This window comes from Ictalurus punctatus, chromosome 22 (assembly GCF_001660625.3).
Source record: "Ictalurus punctatus breed USDA103 chromosome 22, Coco_2.0, whole genome shotgun sequence".
Lineage (NCBI taxonomy): Eukaryota > Metazoa > Chordata > Actinopteri > Siluriformes > Ictaluridae > Ictalurus > Ictalurus punctatus.
The window spans coordinates 17,565,257-17,582,615 of record NC_030437.2 but is presented as its reverse complement, the minus strand read 5'-3'; the positions used below and the strand labels follow the sequence as shown (position 1 = coordinate 17,582,615).

Here is a 17,359-nt window from a genome sequence, read left to right as displayed (position 1 = left end):
GGTATCACAATCCACCCTTTGAAGAAGACTTCGTGAGCAGAAATATAGAGGTCATACCACAAGATGCAAACCGCTCAGAAAGCCAGATTAGAATTTGCAAAGAAATACAGAGATGAGAGAGAAAAAGTTCTGCAACCAAGATTAACCTCTACCAAACGGATGGAAAGGCCAGTCAAGCTTGGGCTTGCAGGGCTGCTTCTGGAACAGGTAGCAGCGGAATGAATTCAGGAGTTTACAGGAATATTTTGATGCCAATTTACAGAGAAATGCCTCGTGCAGCAAGACCCTGACCCAAAACACTCTACCAACTCAACAAAGGACTTCATCGGGGGGGAAAAGTGGAAGGTTTTAGACTGGCGAGGTCAATCACCAGACCTTAACTCAGTTCATCAGCATTTCACCTCCTGAAGAGGAGACTGAAGGGAGAAACCCCCCAAAACAAAACCAACTGAAAGACCCGAGGTAAAAGTCTGGAAAAGCGTCACAAAAGAAAAATGCAACCGCTTGGTTTCGTCAATGAGTCGCAGGCTGGATGCGGTTTTTACAAGCAACGGCATGCATACAAACATGAAGTGTTCTTTACTTTAAGACTATCGGTTCCATTACTTTTGCACACCTATGTTCAACCATGTTCTGAGTTGTTTAAAACAACATCTAGATGTAAATACCAGGAAATAAACGCTGAAATTCTGATCTAATCATCTTATATTCATCTTTTGATTTCAAACCCAAATGGATTCAGTGTATAACAAAAACAAAATAATGGGCCTTGCTGTTCCGATATATTTTAATAACCAATATATTATATTTATATTATTTATATATATATATATATATATATATATATATATATATATATATATATATATATATATATATATATATATATATATATATATATATATATATATATATATATATATATGCACACATTTCATTTTTATATATTAATATTACACTTCTTGTAACTGCAGGGTTAACAAAGGTTTAGATATAAGCTGAGATACAATCTCTTACACACACACACACACACACACATTTTTAAGCTTTATGCACAAACTATAAGTTTAGTATTAATATATTAGATAATTCTTCGTAACAGCGTTCAATCTTTTCCATCTGGATATTTTCAGACCGTACGCCTCAATCCTGAAACAAGATAACAGTTATGCAGTTACAGATTTGATTAAACCTCTCAATTTATGACACACACACACACACACACAAATTATGTTTACAATAATCCTACATGTACTGCACAAAGTATGCAAAGATATGGGCACTGTATTTAGTTGATTTTTGAAGTGAAAATAATAATAATAATAATAATAATAATAATAAGAGGAGCTTGTTGAGTGTTAGCACTAGGTTTTAAGAGGTAATGACATAACGATTTATTGTTCTTTAACGACAGTACTTGACCTAACCCTAAACGAGTCAGTTAACACTTAGCTTAATTCAATTCTAAAAGAGACTTTACAATTGATAAACTTTTACACATGCTATTCGTTTCCATTTTCATCAAGCAACTGCGGTAATATTTGCAGGGGGGAAAACATGCTATTGGCGTGGGGTGCAAAAACTTTTGCACACAAACGTTTTTCACTTTCGTGACTTGTGATACAATTCTGGGTGACGTTATTTCAGATATATCGTATATACTGCACGACTAGAACGGCACGTATATGCGAAGGTGTACTTGCGAAGACGTAGATGGCAGGAGACGTCATTTACCTTTGCCTTTTTGCCTGCAAAGGAAAGGGAAGTAAGATTATAAGAGCGTTACAGAACACAGACCGGCGTCATGTTTATGAGTCATAGCTAAAATAATAAGAGCGCGGTTCCTGTTAAACATTGTGACACTCACTGTTGTAGCACATATGAGTTGAAATCACAGCCAGAAGGAGCAGGACGAAGAGCAGCCAGCGAATGATGCTCCAGGCCAAGTTCAGCGGATCTGTGGCAGAATTTAAAAGAAAAAAAATCATCCACCATGTGTTCAGAAAACAGAGTTCCTACCAAACTCAGTCAGACCTTCTGGAAATCTTGCTAAATCTCTTCTCTGACCTTCAACGTGCCCCTTAAATATGAGCTGCAAGGTCTTTAAAAACAGCTTGAAGGTTTGAAAATAAGAGAAAATGATACTTCTGTAGTTCTATAAACGGGGAAATCTGTTTTTAATTATTTTTTGGATTATTTTTACTTTACTTGGAGGTCCTCACGTTCTCCCAACACCATTACACTAGAGCTTCCAAACTAGTGTGTTAAAAATCATCTTTGTAACAAAAAAAAGCAACAAAAAAAAGAGATTATTTTCACTATAGCTTACAAATTAGAATGACTTTATTTGTTTGTTTATTTAAGTAAAATTCAACAGATTTTGATAGTGTACAAATTAGTATTTTTTTTGTTAAAAAATAGTCATTTATTATTACTTTTTATGTATTATTATTTATAATATTTATTAATTTTTTATTATATATATATATATATATATATATATATATATATATATATTTAAAGACAGTTTTCACTATAGCTTACAAATTGCATTTAAAAAATGCTATTATTTCTTTCTTTCCTTGTTCAATTTATTCTATTATTTCTGTCTTTATTTATCCAATTTTATTAGTAATTTATTCATTAATTGTGAAAAAAAAAAACATCCTTTAAAAAAAAAAAAATCAGCAGCAGGGGTTTTCGCTATGGTCTATAAATTCGAATGGCATTTAGTTGTTTATTTTTTCCGTAGTAAACGTCAAATCTGTGTTTTTTTTTTTTTTTTAAAGTGCGAAAGGTTTTCAGCAAAGCCTACAAATTAGTATTTAAAAACTACCTTCAAAAATCAACCTTTTATTTAAAAGTATGAACAGTTTTCACTATAGTCTAAAAATCAATATTTATAAATATTAATAAAAGTTAAGTTGGCAAAGAATTCCCAAATTAGTATTTATAAAATAATTTAGTCATTTTTTTATTATTATTATTATTATTATTATTATTATTATTATTATATAAAAAGGCATGACCAGGTTTTACTATAACCTAGTATTAGTATTTAAAAAAGTCAGTCATTTGTTTATTTATTTTGACCTTTTTTCAACTGTAACATCTTTGACTGAACTTTTTTGTTAAAATTGGAGTAAAATTGAATTTATATTACAGCAGTCATACCGTAACACTTCATTGCACCTAATTACATGCTTCTGCTTGATGATAAACATTCTACATATAGTGAAGAAAAGCCACATGTCACACAATCTGCTGATCTGATGGAGGATTATTGAGGTATTTAAAAGGTGATCCGCTTTTCTGGGTATCTCCGGTGTAGCTTGTTATCTCACATGACATGAACAGCGTTAGGAGAACATTTGCAACAGTGTAAAAACACTTTCTAACCTCAATCCACTGTCTTCACTGTTCACAGGGTCGATATCGGGCTTTCAGGTGAAAATGAGAGAAATGCACTTCACACTGGTACTGTACTGTCTTTTACAACACGTCCCTCCACTTACGGCCTTCTGTCTTTCGCTTTCGTCTCTAAACAGCTTTTCTTTCTTTCTTTCTTTTTTTTTTTTTTTAGAACAACTTCAATCACTTCATCTTCTTGTTTAAAAAAATAAAAAAAATATTTTTTTTATTGACACCAAAGTGTCAATGATTTTCAGTGCCTTCAGTGCCACAGTTTTAATTCCCTTTTAATCACAAAATCTTTCACTTGATCAAAAATGTCTCGGTACAGAATCAAATCAAACCATCTGATTTAAAGCCTACTTTTTTTTTTTTTTTTTTTTTTTTAAATGACTTGGGCTTCACTTTAGGACATTATCACAGCACGCAATTGATGTAGTAATATAGTTGTTTATGTTTAATACCGGGGTTGAAACAGTTGGAAATGTGCTGCAGGAATTTTAAAAACAACAGTGACTGCTTTATGAAGAGGAAGAAATCAGGACCTACATTACATCTGGGGTCAAGAAGACAAGGGTTTTCAAAATAAAAGAAAATACATTTAATCATAATCATCATTTGTAATGTGGTTTGTTTAATTAAAATTTTTTATGTCAGAACTATAACATTTTAAAAAAATTAATTTGATATTTATGAGTGATTTAAAAATATATACAATTTAATATTTTATATTTATTAATCATTAATAAATATAAAATATTTGTATATATTTTTTTTATTAATTATCAATAAATATAAAATATATAATTAATTGTATATTTATTAATGATTGATTAATTAGTAATTCTAATTCACATTATAACCTTTATTTACTGTATTAACTTTTTGATTAGACCTTTTCTTTTAATATAATATAATGTAATATAATATAATATAATATAATCATAGATACATTTGTACTCTTATTGTGCATTTTATTTAATATTTGATGTTGGATGAATATTGTTAATTCTGCATCTTTAAATCTTGAATTTATTGCATGAGCTTTTTTTTCAAAAATGTATTGTTTAATATGTTTTTTTTTCCGTTTGAGACAATAGTGAAGTACAGTTTTATGCATATTTATGAATTTAATAATGTTCTATATATAAATTGAACCACTGAATACCGAGTAGTTTTAATCTTTTGAAAGTTTTTTCTTTGTTTTTTTTTTTTGCTATAAAACACTATAAAAATAAAATAAAATGTGTACTTTTATCATGATGTATTTTAAACAAACAAACAAACAAACAAAAAAAAAAAATCTGAAATACCTGATGGTTGAAGTTGTAATGAATATAACTTTGGAACTTTTATTTACTTTATTACCTTCTTTTAAAAAAAAAGAAATTCTTTTCAGCTACAAGTAAGAGTTTCTCTATATTTATTTACGCCTTTAATAATCGTGTAGGATTGAAACTGAATTCCTTTTTCGCTGTTGTTTAAACGTACTTCTCGGTCTGCTGCAGTGACAGTATAATGACTAACGGGATGATAAACGAAAGCAGCGACTCTGAGCACACTCACTGTGGATCTCTCCCTCGGCCAGTTTGACGATGATGCCGGAGCCGTTCTTGAGGCCGCACCAGTAAACTCCGTCCCCCTGAGACAGGCTCCTCACAGACACGGTGAAGGCCTTGCCGTCGTCCTGCACGCTCAGACGCCCGCCGTCCAGCTCCTTCTCCCCGGACGTGAAGGTGAACCCTCTGCAGCAGCTCTGATTGTTTGCCTCCTTTTTACACCAAACTCTCTCCGGGTATTTTTGAGGAGAAAACTTGGAGTCGTAGGGACATTTCAGCATCTGCTCGGCATGACATACGTACACGACTGCGGAGAAGAACGCGGTTTCAGAGTGTCACGGCACAGAGAGAGATGCCTCGAGATGTTCTGGGCTTCTGTCGGTATGGTTGTGGCGAGTTATTCGTTTTAATTACTGAGATACAATGAGGAATCTCTATCCTCCTTTTCCTTTGACCTCTACTAATCATAATCTTTTCCTTTTTCTCTCTTGTTGTTCCCCCCTCTTTCTTTTCTTCCATTTCCGTTCCCATTTCTTTTCCTTCCCTTTCTTTCCCATTCCTTCGGGCTCTCTCCTTTTTTTTTTTTTTTTTTTGCCTTGCCCATTTCTCTTTTACACTCTTTTTCCTTTTAACTTTAGTTACTTTAATTCCTCCCCAGTGCATTTCTTTTCCCATTTTACTTCCTCAGACCCTTTTCTCGTCCTTCCTTTTTCCTTTTCCTATCCTCCTAAATTCCCTTCCAATTGACTTTACTTTGTTCCCCCCTTCCTTTTCATACACTTTTACTTTCCAGGTCCCAGCATCTGTTTTATTTATTTATTTTTTTTAAAATAAAGATTATACTGAGCTTTCATCATCAACTTTTTTGATCAAATATTTGATTGCAATTAAATTTTCAGATTAGTCTAATCACGCTGAACGCATGTCTGATATAAATGCTGATTACTCAGTTTGTGAGAACATTGGCAAATACAGAAGTTATAGTCAATTCTTTTTCTTTTTTTCTTTCTTTTTTTAAAAGCCACAAATTGGCTGCTCAAGTTTGTAAGTTGTAAGTTATGTTTCGCCAAATATCTCAATTTAAATATATTAAACAGATAATCACACAAGGACGCCTGTGTGTATATATAATATATATTTTTCTTCTTCTTCCAAAAACAGCTGCAATGGTTTCAATTAAAGTCTGATTTTTGGCTTGAAGAATGTAAAATGCTGACAGATTCATTTTTTTTAAGGTAATTTAGATTTTAACACACACACACACACACACATACACACACATACACACACACACACACACCCCAGTCCTCCCCACACATGTTATGGCTATAATTAATTTCCACTTCCTTACCATGAATGCAAGCAGCCATCCAGAATACTTTAAGCCCTGACCATGTACTAATCAAACATTCTGATCATTTTAATCTCTGTCGTAAGCATTTTTAAAATACAGACATGTTTTGCGTTAAGAATCGAGGTTTATTTAAACATATAAAACATTACAGCCAGCTTGAGCATGAAATAGACTCTCGAAAACCCTCTACAGCCTCCATTCCTGCTTATATCATGTACGCTTTTAAAAAATCCTTTAATTGACACGCGTTTTATTTTTGTCTCACGAAATCTTCCATACTAATGACTTAGAAATTCTGTACTTAATTTTTATTACTATTATTTTTTTAATGTTCCATTCATTATTTATGTAATATTTACATCAGACTTTCAGATCTTCACAGCAGAACATACTGTAATACAGATTCTCTTACCTGCAGAGACGAGTAGCAGCGTGGATGTTAACAGGAACATTTTCCTCACCGAATGAAACCCAAACACTAAACGGTAACGTTCTGTTCTTGGCTGAGAGCGATTAGGAAATGAACATGACAGGAAGTAGCCAAAGCCTCAAAGCCTGCACCCTTTCTTCCTTCTTTCGCATTATCTTTATAGATGACCTGCTGCAGAGTTTTAACGCAGAGCAAAATGATCTCTTAGCAAGTGTGAATTAAGGAACTTAGACATGTTTACTCATTTTAGTCTGATCAATAGGACAAGAGTGTATCAAACTTAAAATGAGTTCAAACAAGACAAAAAAAAATATCTAGAAGTAGTCTTAGTAATCTTAGATTGGTTTAAAAACAATCAAGTAATAGTCGAGGTTGTCTCTAGTTGATATAGATATATATATATATATATAGATATATATATATATATATATATATATATATAGATATATATATATATATATATATATATATATATATATATATATATATAGATATATATATATATATATATATATATATATATATATATAAAAAGAACTTGCTAAGCTTTCTTGTCATTTCTTCCGGTATGTGACGATTTACTCACTTTTGCACTACATGGCCAAAAGTATGTGGACACGTGACCATCACACTGCTTGCCCAAAGTTTAAAGCACACGATTATATAGAAAGTCTTTGTATGTGTGCTGTAGCGTTACAATTTCCCTTCGCTGGAACTAATGTGCCCCTAACCCTGTCCCAGCATGACGATGCCGCTGTGCATGAAGACGTGGTGTGTGAAGGTTGGAAGAAGATAGAAGAACTCGAGTGTCCTGCACAGAGCTCTGAAATCAAACCCGCCGAACACCTTTTGGGATGAACTGGGACTCTCAGGGGTTTTCTCCAGGTCCTCCGGTTTCCTCCCCCAGTCCAAAGACATACGTTGTTCACTTTTTGATTGGCATTTCCAAACTGTCTGTAGTATGTGAATGAGTGTGTGATTGTGCCCTGCGATGTACTGTATCGGCACCCCGTACAGGGTGTCCCCTGCCTTGTGTACAGAGTTCCCTGGGACAGGCTCCAGGCGCCCCGGGACCCTGTGTAGGATACGCGGTACGTTCGATGGATGGATGGTCACAGCTGTGTCGCTTTACCATAATATTCTGACACTGATTAATGCGACGGTCCTGATATATGTAGATGACCACAGCTACATGAGTGCAAAAATGCTGGAAAATTGCTTGGAAATGATTTTCAAACATTTCCTTGAAAGAAAAAATGTTTATTTACTTATTTATTTATTTATTTATTATTTTAACCAGAGAGCACAGAGGCTGAAGTAAATATTCGTTAATATGAACTGAATGATAATCACATGATTTTTTTTTTTAATCTTGAAAAAACAAAACAAAAAAACAATTAGCTTAATTACACGGTTAGTTGACTGTCAGTCTGAACTTGACGTCACTCCGCTGTCTGATTGGCTTATTCCATTGTCCAATAGGAAGAAGCGTTACTGGTTGGTCGCTCGGTTAGTGTTGTCATCGACGCGGCACGTGTGAACGAGCTGAAGAAAATAGTTACGAAATGGTGAGAAACGATTTAGATTTAAACGTTTACCCGACGTTCACACTGTTTCATTAACAAGTTAAACGGTTTCTCTGTTAATTATGAATTAAATAGCCGTTAGCGATTCATTTCGAACATTACGTTGGGCTGAATCCCGAATAGCTCTCTAGTGCGCGTACTCGCGCACTACATAGGGGGCGGAATTGCGGATCCTGCAGCCTTTCTAGTGCACTAATGTGACCGATGGGGAGGTATTTGGGATGCGGGCTTTGGTTTTAAAGCTAGTTCGCTCCACTGCATGTACTTACTGTAACACGCATTAATAGTCTTATACTGTTTAAATGTTTGTTTTTATAGCTACAGGAAAAGGGGGAAAACTATTGTAATGCAAAATATATAGATTTATATTAATAAATGAGCTGGCTAACAGCGTCCGATAACATTTTTCTTAGCTAGCATAGCTGCCCCTGCTGAAAAAAAAATCCTTATAGTATTTGTAATGGTTTTAATGGTTATAATGGGAATTGTATTGGTTTTAATAGTTATAATGGGAATTGTAATGCTTTTAATGGAAACTGTAATGGTCCCTGTAGGTCTCTGCTGGTAATTTATTGCCTTCTATTAGGGATACCATGAGACATAACATGCCACATTGCCAGTAATGGTATTAATGGTTAGCTGATGGTTTGTAATGGTATTTGTAGTGGAAACCATTAGAATTTCTGTGATGGTTTGTATTGTTTTGATACATTTCTCTTAGTGTTATGGATGCTAATATGACTGTATATCTAGGGGAAAATAGTTTTAGAGATATTCTCTTTTTTTATTTCACAAGCTGTCAGTTCTGGGAAACCAATAACAATTTTCTGATGACTCAACCTGTACTAGTCTTGTGTTCGTCCAATTAAAATCCCTGGAGCGCGTTTGTCCCGCCCTTGGGGGCTTGTCTTTGTGCATGTAGCCAACAGTAGATTTATAAAAACCTTTCCACCATTTTCAGTGTTTGTTTATTTTTTTCGTAGCCACTAAATAAAACCATTTTCATGGATGCAGCATTGCAGCACTACTTTTTTTTTCCTCTTCTCCCTCTCCCGCTCTCTCTTCTTGCGGTTTGTTAGGAAAATCCAGATCCATTGTGATCCATATACAGTATATAGTCTATCATAGAAATAACTCGACACATCATGATACGTTCGTACAGATTGCAGATGACGGGCAGAAACCTAACATGTTCACAGACATCAGGTAGCAGAAGTTTGAAGAAACGGTGTTATTTAGCTAACGTCGTTCCTGCGCTGTGTGTTCTTTTCCAGTTGCGGCGTGAGGTTCGTCTCAGGAAGGAGTACCTGTACAGGAAGGCCCAGGAGGACAGACTGCGCTCCATAGAGGAGAAGAAACAGAAACTCAAATCTGCATTAGATGGTGAGTCAGATTTACTTACGCGCTCATGTTCCCTAAAACTAAAATCAGGCGTGTATGTTCGGGCCTTTTAAATTTGATTTATTTTTACATCGGCTGCTATTTAACTCCATTTATATCCAGACGATATCTCATAAACGACTATAATACGGTGTAATCTTTTAAACGAGTTTCCACTTGAGTTCAGTTGATTTCTTGTTGGTTCATCGATGCTTGTGTATCCCCCCCCGCCAATTAAATCTTCTTTAACCTCTTTTAACCTTTTCTATATGAAATATTTTGCGATATCGAGCTTGAATTGAAAAGTTTAATGTAAGCAATGCTCTCGCTTTTGTTCTCCCCGACAGATAATCGTCTGATACCTACCGAGATCCGCAAACAGGCCTTGGATCTGCAGAAGCAACTGGAGTTTGACGACGAGGGCGGAGATGGTAAATCTTTTATAGCCGTTCCTGCCGATTGAAACGCGGTTCACCGAGCTTCACCGTTTCAATGCGACAGACTCGTGAAAGAACGCGCTGGTTAAGGTTCGTTTACGTCGATCGGATAAAAACGTGGAACGGTTTGCAAGTCCTGGAACGGTATCGTTCCGAAATTCGCCGAAAGATCGTAGTTCATATGAGCGTTTAGCTGAATAATTCATTTGGTCTACTGTCATACAGTACAGCACTGTTTAACCCTTATTCTTAATTTTAACCCTTACCCTTATTCCATTTTTATGGAAAAAAAAAAGATGAACATATTATACCGAGTGTTAAAGGTTAACGTAAGGGTAGTTTAATGCCAGTTCCTAGATACTTATAAGACAAAAGATATTCCAGATACTTCTGAATCTGTTGTACAAATAAATAAATATTCAAATAAAAATGGTGGCCTGAGTGAAAGAGAAATCTATCGCGAACAAATGAACGTCAGTGTGCGAGAATTTTAGTTCGATACATGTTCTTATTGTAAATTTCACGCGCTTTGACTCGTATACACATTTTCGCACTCCCGCGTTTTTAATCGTGAACATTTTCAGCGGCGCACATTCAAGCGTTTGCGGTTTTTACACCGTTGCGCGTTCTCGGTCGGTTCTACACACTCCGAGCTGTTAAACGAGGTCAGTTCATTGTATGCAAAGAAAAAAAAAAAACGAGAAGATTGTATCCGGGTTTTAAAAGCGACATCGAAGAGATCTCCGAGCGTCAGGCAAATCTTAATATTGAAATGATTCCTGTAACATGATTTTTATAAGGATATGATGCGTGTCGCGATAGAGCGGGGGGAATTTTGAGAACGATGCCGTGGTAAGACGCTTCTTTATGCGTCTACATGAAGAGTTCTTCCCCCTAGTACGACCTTCTGTGGCTTTTAAAGCGTTATCGTAGCATGTATATGTATAGCGGAAAAACACCAGCCCCCCCACCTCCCCCTCCCCATTTAATGCAGTGTAAGTCTGATGCTGATGTTTAGCTATCAGTGCAGAAGAGAGACACGTGGTGCATGTAGGATTATTCTCGCCACCCCGATCCTAAACTGACCGAACTGATCCCTGTGTGTGCGTTCATCCCAGGCGTCAGCTCGCATATGGACGACGAGTACAAGTGGGCCGGAGTGGAAGACCCGAAAATCATGGTGACGACTTCCAGAGACCCGAGCTCCAGACTCAAAATGTTTGCCAAGGTTATTATTATTTTTATTTGTCAGTGTGCTTAAATGACACCTTCTCATACCTCATGTAAAAACCTTAGGTTAACCACACATCCGATGTTTAAGTGTCAGTGCTTGTTAACCACAGGAAGTGAAGCTGATATTCCCAGGGGCCCAGCGCATGAACAGAGGAAACCATGAAGTTGACACGCTAGTGCATGCATGCAAGGCCAATAACGTGACGGATCTGGTGATAATACATGAGACCAGAGGACAGCCGGGTACGATATATACGTGTGTATAAATATATAAAAAACGACGAACGCATGTGATCTTATTTGCTTGCACATTCCGCCCTCTCTGAACACAAGTGTGCCTTTCGTGTCATTAGACGGATTGATCGTGTGCCACTTGCCTTTCGGACCGACGGCGTATTTCACTCTGTACAACGTGGTGATGAGACACGACGTCCCAGACATCGGCACCATGTCCGAGGCCTTCCCTCACCTCATCTTTCACAACTTCAGCTCTCGCCTCGGCAGACGCGTGAGTCGACGAACGAACGAACGAAACGAAGCAAACCCTCATTGTTTATTTTAAACAGTCTGATACACCCGATTGAACAAAACATGCAACTCGTCATGTTCCTGAGAAACCGTAAAGCTCAAACTTCTCCATCCCGTGACTGTTCGGAAGCGCCGACACTGGAGACTCCTTCCAGAAACGCTAAATAAACATTCTCGTGACAGAAAACAAACCGTACTGTATCAACGATTATACGTTTTTTTAAATATATTTTTTAAAATCCATTTATGTAGAATAGCCTGTATACAGGTTCCTGTGTAAATGGTTGCTATAGAAACAATGTGATAAACTAAAGGTTTGACATCCGGACGTTTCGGTTTGCTTCGTCTCGGACGTGGATGCATCGTATTTTCTGTCCAGGGAGTTTATTATAGAATATTTGTGATGCTATATATATATATATATATATATATATATATATATATATATATATATATATATATAATATAATATAATATAATATAATATATATATATATATATATATATAATATAATATAATATAATATATATATATATATATATATATATATATATAATATAATATAATATATATATATATATATATATATATATATATATATATATAATATAATATAATATAATATAATATATATATATATATATATATATATATATATATATATATATATATATATATATGGTTTGAGTGGCTGCATGTTTGAAGCTCATGGTGATTTATTTATTTGTTTGTTTGTTTGTTTGTTTTCCCTTACAGGTTTCCAACATCCTCAAATACCTGTTTCCTGTTCCCAAAGAGGACAGCAGACGTGTTATTACATTTGCCAATCAAGATGATTTCATCTCTTTCAGGTGACTAGCTTCAGGCTTTTACTATTGGGTCATTTTGTGTTCATATGGTGTAGTGTTCGTCCGTATAGGTGTGATTACAGCCTGCGGAATTTCAATCAATCTGTTATTTGGGGCCAAGCACTGTAGGTACCCTGTTTCATGTTTTCTTATTATTAGGGGGCCAAGCACCAAAGCTGCATACTCTTTGAATTGTATGTTTTATTATTATTGATTGGACAGCCACAAAAGCTGCGTGGGCACCGTTATTGGAATTGTATGTTTTTGTTGTCTTATTATTATTATTATTATTATTATTATTATTATTATTATTTAGTAGTAGTAGTAGTAGTAGCAGCAGTAGTATTTTGTTTCCACAATGGGAGTCTATGGCAGCCTATAGAACAATTTGTACACTTTTTATGAAATTGAAAAGGACCGTCTCAGCTCCCTGAACAGCAGTTCTGGTGTATTCCCCACAAGCACTCTAGCGCCACTGTTAAAGACAAGGAATCTCAGATTATGTCCTTCAGTCCTCCGTCAGCCTTTCAGCCTCGTATGTCTTTTAACTCTTAGTTCTGTGCTGCTATGAGCTAGAAAGTGGGGTTGACCGCAGAGTGTTCAGGCACCTGGAGAGTCTAAATGAACACATACACTGACACATATACTGTTCACAGAGACTTCCAGTTTATGTCGTCTAGAACAGGAGTATTTATACACATAGATAAAAGCACTGCGTGGGCGGGTTTCTGCGTGTGCAGGTGCTAGACAAAGCACACAGCACAGAAAAATAAGCCACAAAAATAAGTCTTTTCAAGGTATAGAAAATACATGAGTCAGCTATAATAAAGGAAGGCAGTTGAGCAGCTTATTGAAAAGGGTAATTAAGTGAATACATTCATCATAGGTATTTGAAAGCACAGAGACACACAAACAGAGACTATAACCCAGTATTCCCCGTATCTAAGGTGTCTTAATAGCAGTTCATAATATAAGAGAGTACATGATAAGAGAATTCCCTTCAGCCACCTACATTGAAACTTTGGACATACGTTTGCAATAATATATCATAGAAACATGAATCCGATTTCCTCTCATTCTTTTGGTAATGCTGAGTTCAGTGTTACACCATGATGTAAATTTCTGCCATTTCGGATCTTCTTCCACAAAGTTTGTTCAATTCTCATTAAATGCGGATCCCGGCGACGTGAGGCCAACCGGAACAAAACTTGTTTGTCTTTGGATTTTTGAAATGTGGGACAGTTTGTCCATAAGATGAAGCGTGGGCGTATCTCGGCAGCGCCGTGCTGGATTTGAACCACGCCTGTAACAGTAAAAGACCAGTCCAAGGGACCTCTAAAAAGTTGTGTCTAAATTCACCTCTAGGTGGCAGTATAGTTCACATTGTGTAACTCCTCAAATTTTAAATAGCTCAACGTCAAGGTGCAGCACGTCACTGACCTCACGGATCTTACAGGTATTTTTCAGTTTATAGGAATTTGTCGGCAAAGTCGCCTAACAAAGATTACGGCCATTTCTCAGCATCGCTTCGAGATATCGAAACCAATCTTGATAGACATGTTTAAGAGTGCGATGACAAAACAACTGAGTTTATTTTCAGCTTGGGAGGGTTACTGAGAACAGGAAGTGAGACAGTATCTTTGCAATGGCTTGACGTTTCGCCCCCAGCTTTACTATATCTTATTGGGAACAAGTGCTAATGGCTTCTATATCACTGAGTGCTTGGCCCCCCTAAACGCTGCTCGCAGCTATGTTTCTTTTTATAGCTGTAGATTTTTTTTCCCACCCGCCTCAACATGACTCTTTCAACGAGAAGCGCATGTCTATTGTTCTGTGCGTTACAGGCACCACGTTTACAAGAAAACGGACCACAAGAACGTGGAGTTGACTGAAGTTGGACCCCGGTTTGAAATGAAACGTGAGTGACTCGTTAATTAGCCACGGGTTGACGTTATTTAGTACAGCGAACGATTTCTGTCATTCATCTTGTAGTGGTCATTTTTTAAATTGATTTGTACTTTATTTATTTATTTATTTATTTATTTTTTAAAAAAAGGGCATATATTTCATGCTAAGCCAATGCAAACCAAAACCAACTAAGACCACTTTCATAAAATTCTCTTTTTGAATGATCTCACAAGTTAATCTATTTGATACAACATATTTTTTTGGTATTAGATTGACAACAATTCAGGGATATAAACTCACCAGACTTGTGTTTAATCAATAGTCCTTATAAAATAGATATATAAAAAGTGACCTAACATGATTTATTAGGTCACATGACTGCCTTCCCAGATGTTATATGTTTGCATGTCAACAAATGTGCACTAAATAAGGTGAACAGAGCATTACTTCGTTGCCTACGTGGAACTCTTCTTATTAAAAGTAGGAAGGTAGAGATGATTATTCCGGATACTAAACAGAGACAAATAGCAATAACGTCCGTGGGTTTGTCTTTTCCGTCTCGCCCGCAGTGTACATGATCAAGCTGGGCACTCTGGAGAACGAGGGCACGGCGGATGTGGAGTGGCGTCATCACTCCTACACGCGCACGGCCAGAAAGAGGAAGGTGTTAAGTGTGGAGTAAACACGCGTCATTCTGGATGTTGCAAAAAGGACTCCTTTTTGTGGGTTTATCGCTCTGCTTTTCACTGAATTCTCAGTGAGATCTGCGTGTACAGGGAAGAGTGTATGGATTTTGGGGTTGTTTTTTTTTTTATTACAGAAGATAAGACGTTTATTGCTTTGTGATGACAGAATGTAAACAGATATGTACAGACTTTCAGATGATCTCTCATTGAAACGATTTATAATTTTCCATCGCAGGACCTGTATGGAGTGTAAGATACTCAATACTTCAGTATTTATTCATGTCTTTGAGGTTCCTGTAAATATTTGATGGCATACACAGAGGTGACCAAGGTGTGGCACAAACGAGGGCTTTGTAGCAGTCATGCTGAGCGATTGAGTCCCTTAAATAAGGAATTAAACTTTTTTTTTAATATGAAAGTTGATTATTTTCCAACAACTGCACATATCTCAGTCAGTCAGTCAGTCTCTCTCTCTCTCTCTCTCTCTCTCTCTCTCTCTCTCTCTCTCTCTCAATGTCTCCTTCTCTCTCTCTCTCTCTCTCTCTCTCTCTCTCTCTCTCTCTCTCTCTCTCTCTCTCTCTCTCTCAATGTCTCCTTCTCTCTCTCTCTCTCTCTCAATGTCTCCTTCTCTCTCTCTCTCTCTCTCAATGTCTCCTTCTCTCTCTCTCTCTCTCTCTCTCTCTCTCAATGTCTCCTTCTCTCTCTCTCTCAATGTCTCTCTCTCTCTCTCTCTCTCTCTCTCAATGTCTCCTTCTCTCTCTCTCAATGTCTCCTCTCTCTCTCTCTCTCAATGTCTCCTTCTCTCTCTCTCTCTCTCTCTCTCTCTCAATGTCTCCTTCTCTCTCTCTCTCTCTCTCTCTCTCTCAATGTCTCCTTCTCTCTCTCTCTCTCTCTCTCTCTCTCAATGTCTCCTCCTCTCTCTCTCTCTCTCTCTCTCTCTCTCTCTCTCAATGTCTCTCTCTCTCTCTCTCTCTCTCAATGTCTCCTTCTCTCTCTCTCAATGTCTCCTCTCTCTCTCTCTCTCTCTCTCTCTCAATGTCTCCTCTCTCTCTCTCTCTCTCTCTCAATGTCTCCTCTCTCTCTCTCTCTCTCTCTCTCAATGTCTCCTTCTCTCTCTCTCTCTCTCTCTCTCTCTCTCAATGTCTCCTTCTCTCTCTCTCTCTCTCTCAATGTCTCCTTCTCTCTCTCTCTCTCTCTCTCTCTCTCTCTCTCTCTCAATGTCTCCTTCTCTCTCTCTCTCTCAATGTCTCCTCTCTCTCTCTCTCTCTCTCTCTCTCTCTCTCTCTCTCTCTCTCTCTCTCAATGTCTCCTTCTCTCTCTCTCAATGTCTCCTTCTCTCTCTCTCCCTCTCTCTCTCTTTCTCTCTCTCAATGTCTCCTTCTCTCTCTCTCTCTCTCTCTCTCTCTCAATGTCTCCTTCTCTCTCAATGTCTCCTTCTCTCTCTCTCTCTGTCTCCCTCTCTCAATGTCTCCCTCCTTTTCCCTCAGTGAGTTCAATTTATAAAACTACAAACACAGTTTGTAATTTCACAGACAAACCAGAAAGCACAAAGTCTTCCATTTTGAAGACTTTTCCATTTTGGAAACCTTTCTGACTGTTACACAGCACTGGAACTGGAGACTCCTTCCATAAATTTTAAAACATCATCTTGCCGAAAACACAACTACCATCGATTAAAACCAACAGATTCTGACCAATTACAATCCAGAACTCAACAGCACGGTGTTCTAAATCTCCTAAAATACTAAACTGTTTTGTGAAATCAGTTTCATTCCGATCGCTTCATATCGGTCTCTTTGAACACGATGCGTCTCTGATCTGCGCTACAATAAAAATACAATGTGTGAAAGTTTTTTCTTAGTTTTCTTACCAAGAACCTATCCCTTTTACACTTTGTATCAGCGATTAAAAAATAAATATTTTATTTATTAATAAATAATAATAAACATTCCAACTCCTCATTTGAGTATTCGTGTGGTTTAGTTGTTTACGAAGCGG

The 17,359-nt window shown here is 36.6% G+C and overlaps 2 protein-coding genes across 2 annotated transcripts; one reads left to right on the top strand and one right to left on the bottom strand.

Annotated features, from left to right (window-relative positions):
• Positions 1 to 863: 863 nt before the first annotated feature.
• On the bottom strand, positions 864 to 6,878 carry si:ch211-102c2.4 (uncharacterized protein LOC568178 homolog). The gene is made up of 5 exons (XM_017451203.3): positions 6,737 to 6,878; positions 4,978 to 5,277; positions 1,868 to 1,957; positions 1,735 to 1,748; positions 864 to 1,149 (listed from the first exon to the last, which is right to left on the bottom strand). Exons 1-5 carry the CDS (start codon positions 6,774 to 6,776, stop codon positions 1,144 to 1,146), a joined length of 450 nt encoding a protein of 149 aa, XP_017306692.1. The 5' UTR covers positions 6,777 to 6,878; the 3' UTR covers positions 864 to 1,143.
• Positions 6,879 to 8,212: 1,334 nt separating this feature from the next.
• On the top strand, positions 8,213 to 17,322 carry imp4 (IMP U3 small nucleolar ribonucleoprotein 4). Its single transcript, XM_017452411.3, has 9 exons — positions 8,213 to 8,322; positions 9,615 to 9,723; positions 10,068 to 10,151; positions 11,276 to 11,385; positions 11,501 to 11,633; positions 11,744 to 11,898; positions 12,676 to 12,770; positions 14,612 to 14,685; positions 15,245 to 17,322. Exons 1-9 carry the CDS (start codon positions 8,320 to 8,322, stop codon positions 15,355 to 15,357), a joined length of 876 nt encoding a protein of 291 aa, XP_017307900.1. The 5' UTR covers positions 8,213 to 8,319; the 3' UTR covers positions 15,358 to 17,322.
• The last annotated feature ends 37 nt before the right edge of the window (positions 17,323 to 17,359 follow it).

Bases quoted from the DNA above. Each gene is read 5' to 3' on its own strand.
- si:ch211-102c2.4 (XM_017451203.3), bottom strand. From the start codon at position 6,776: ATGTTCCTGTTAACATCCACGCTGCTACTCGTCTCTGCAG. The intron at 5,278-6,736 runs GTAAGAGAATCT...TCTTCTCCGCAG, and splicing joins GCTGCTACTCGTCTCTGCAG to TCGTGTACGTATGTCATGCC. The intron at 1,958-4,977 runs GTGAGTGTGCTC...ATTCTGCCACAG, and splicing joins GGCCGAGGGAGAGATCCACA to ATCCGCTGAACTTGGCCTGG.
- imp4 (XM_017452411.3), top strand. The intron at 9,724-10,067 runs GTGAGTCAGATT...TCTCCCCGACAG, and splicing joins ACTCAAATCTGCATTAGATG to ATAATCGTCTGATACCTACC. The intron at 11,386-11,500 runs GTTATTATTATT...TGTTAACCACAG, and splicing joins GACTCAAAATGTTTGCCAAG to GAAGTGAAGCTGATATTCCC.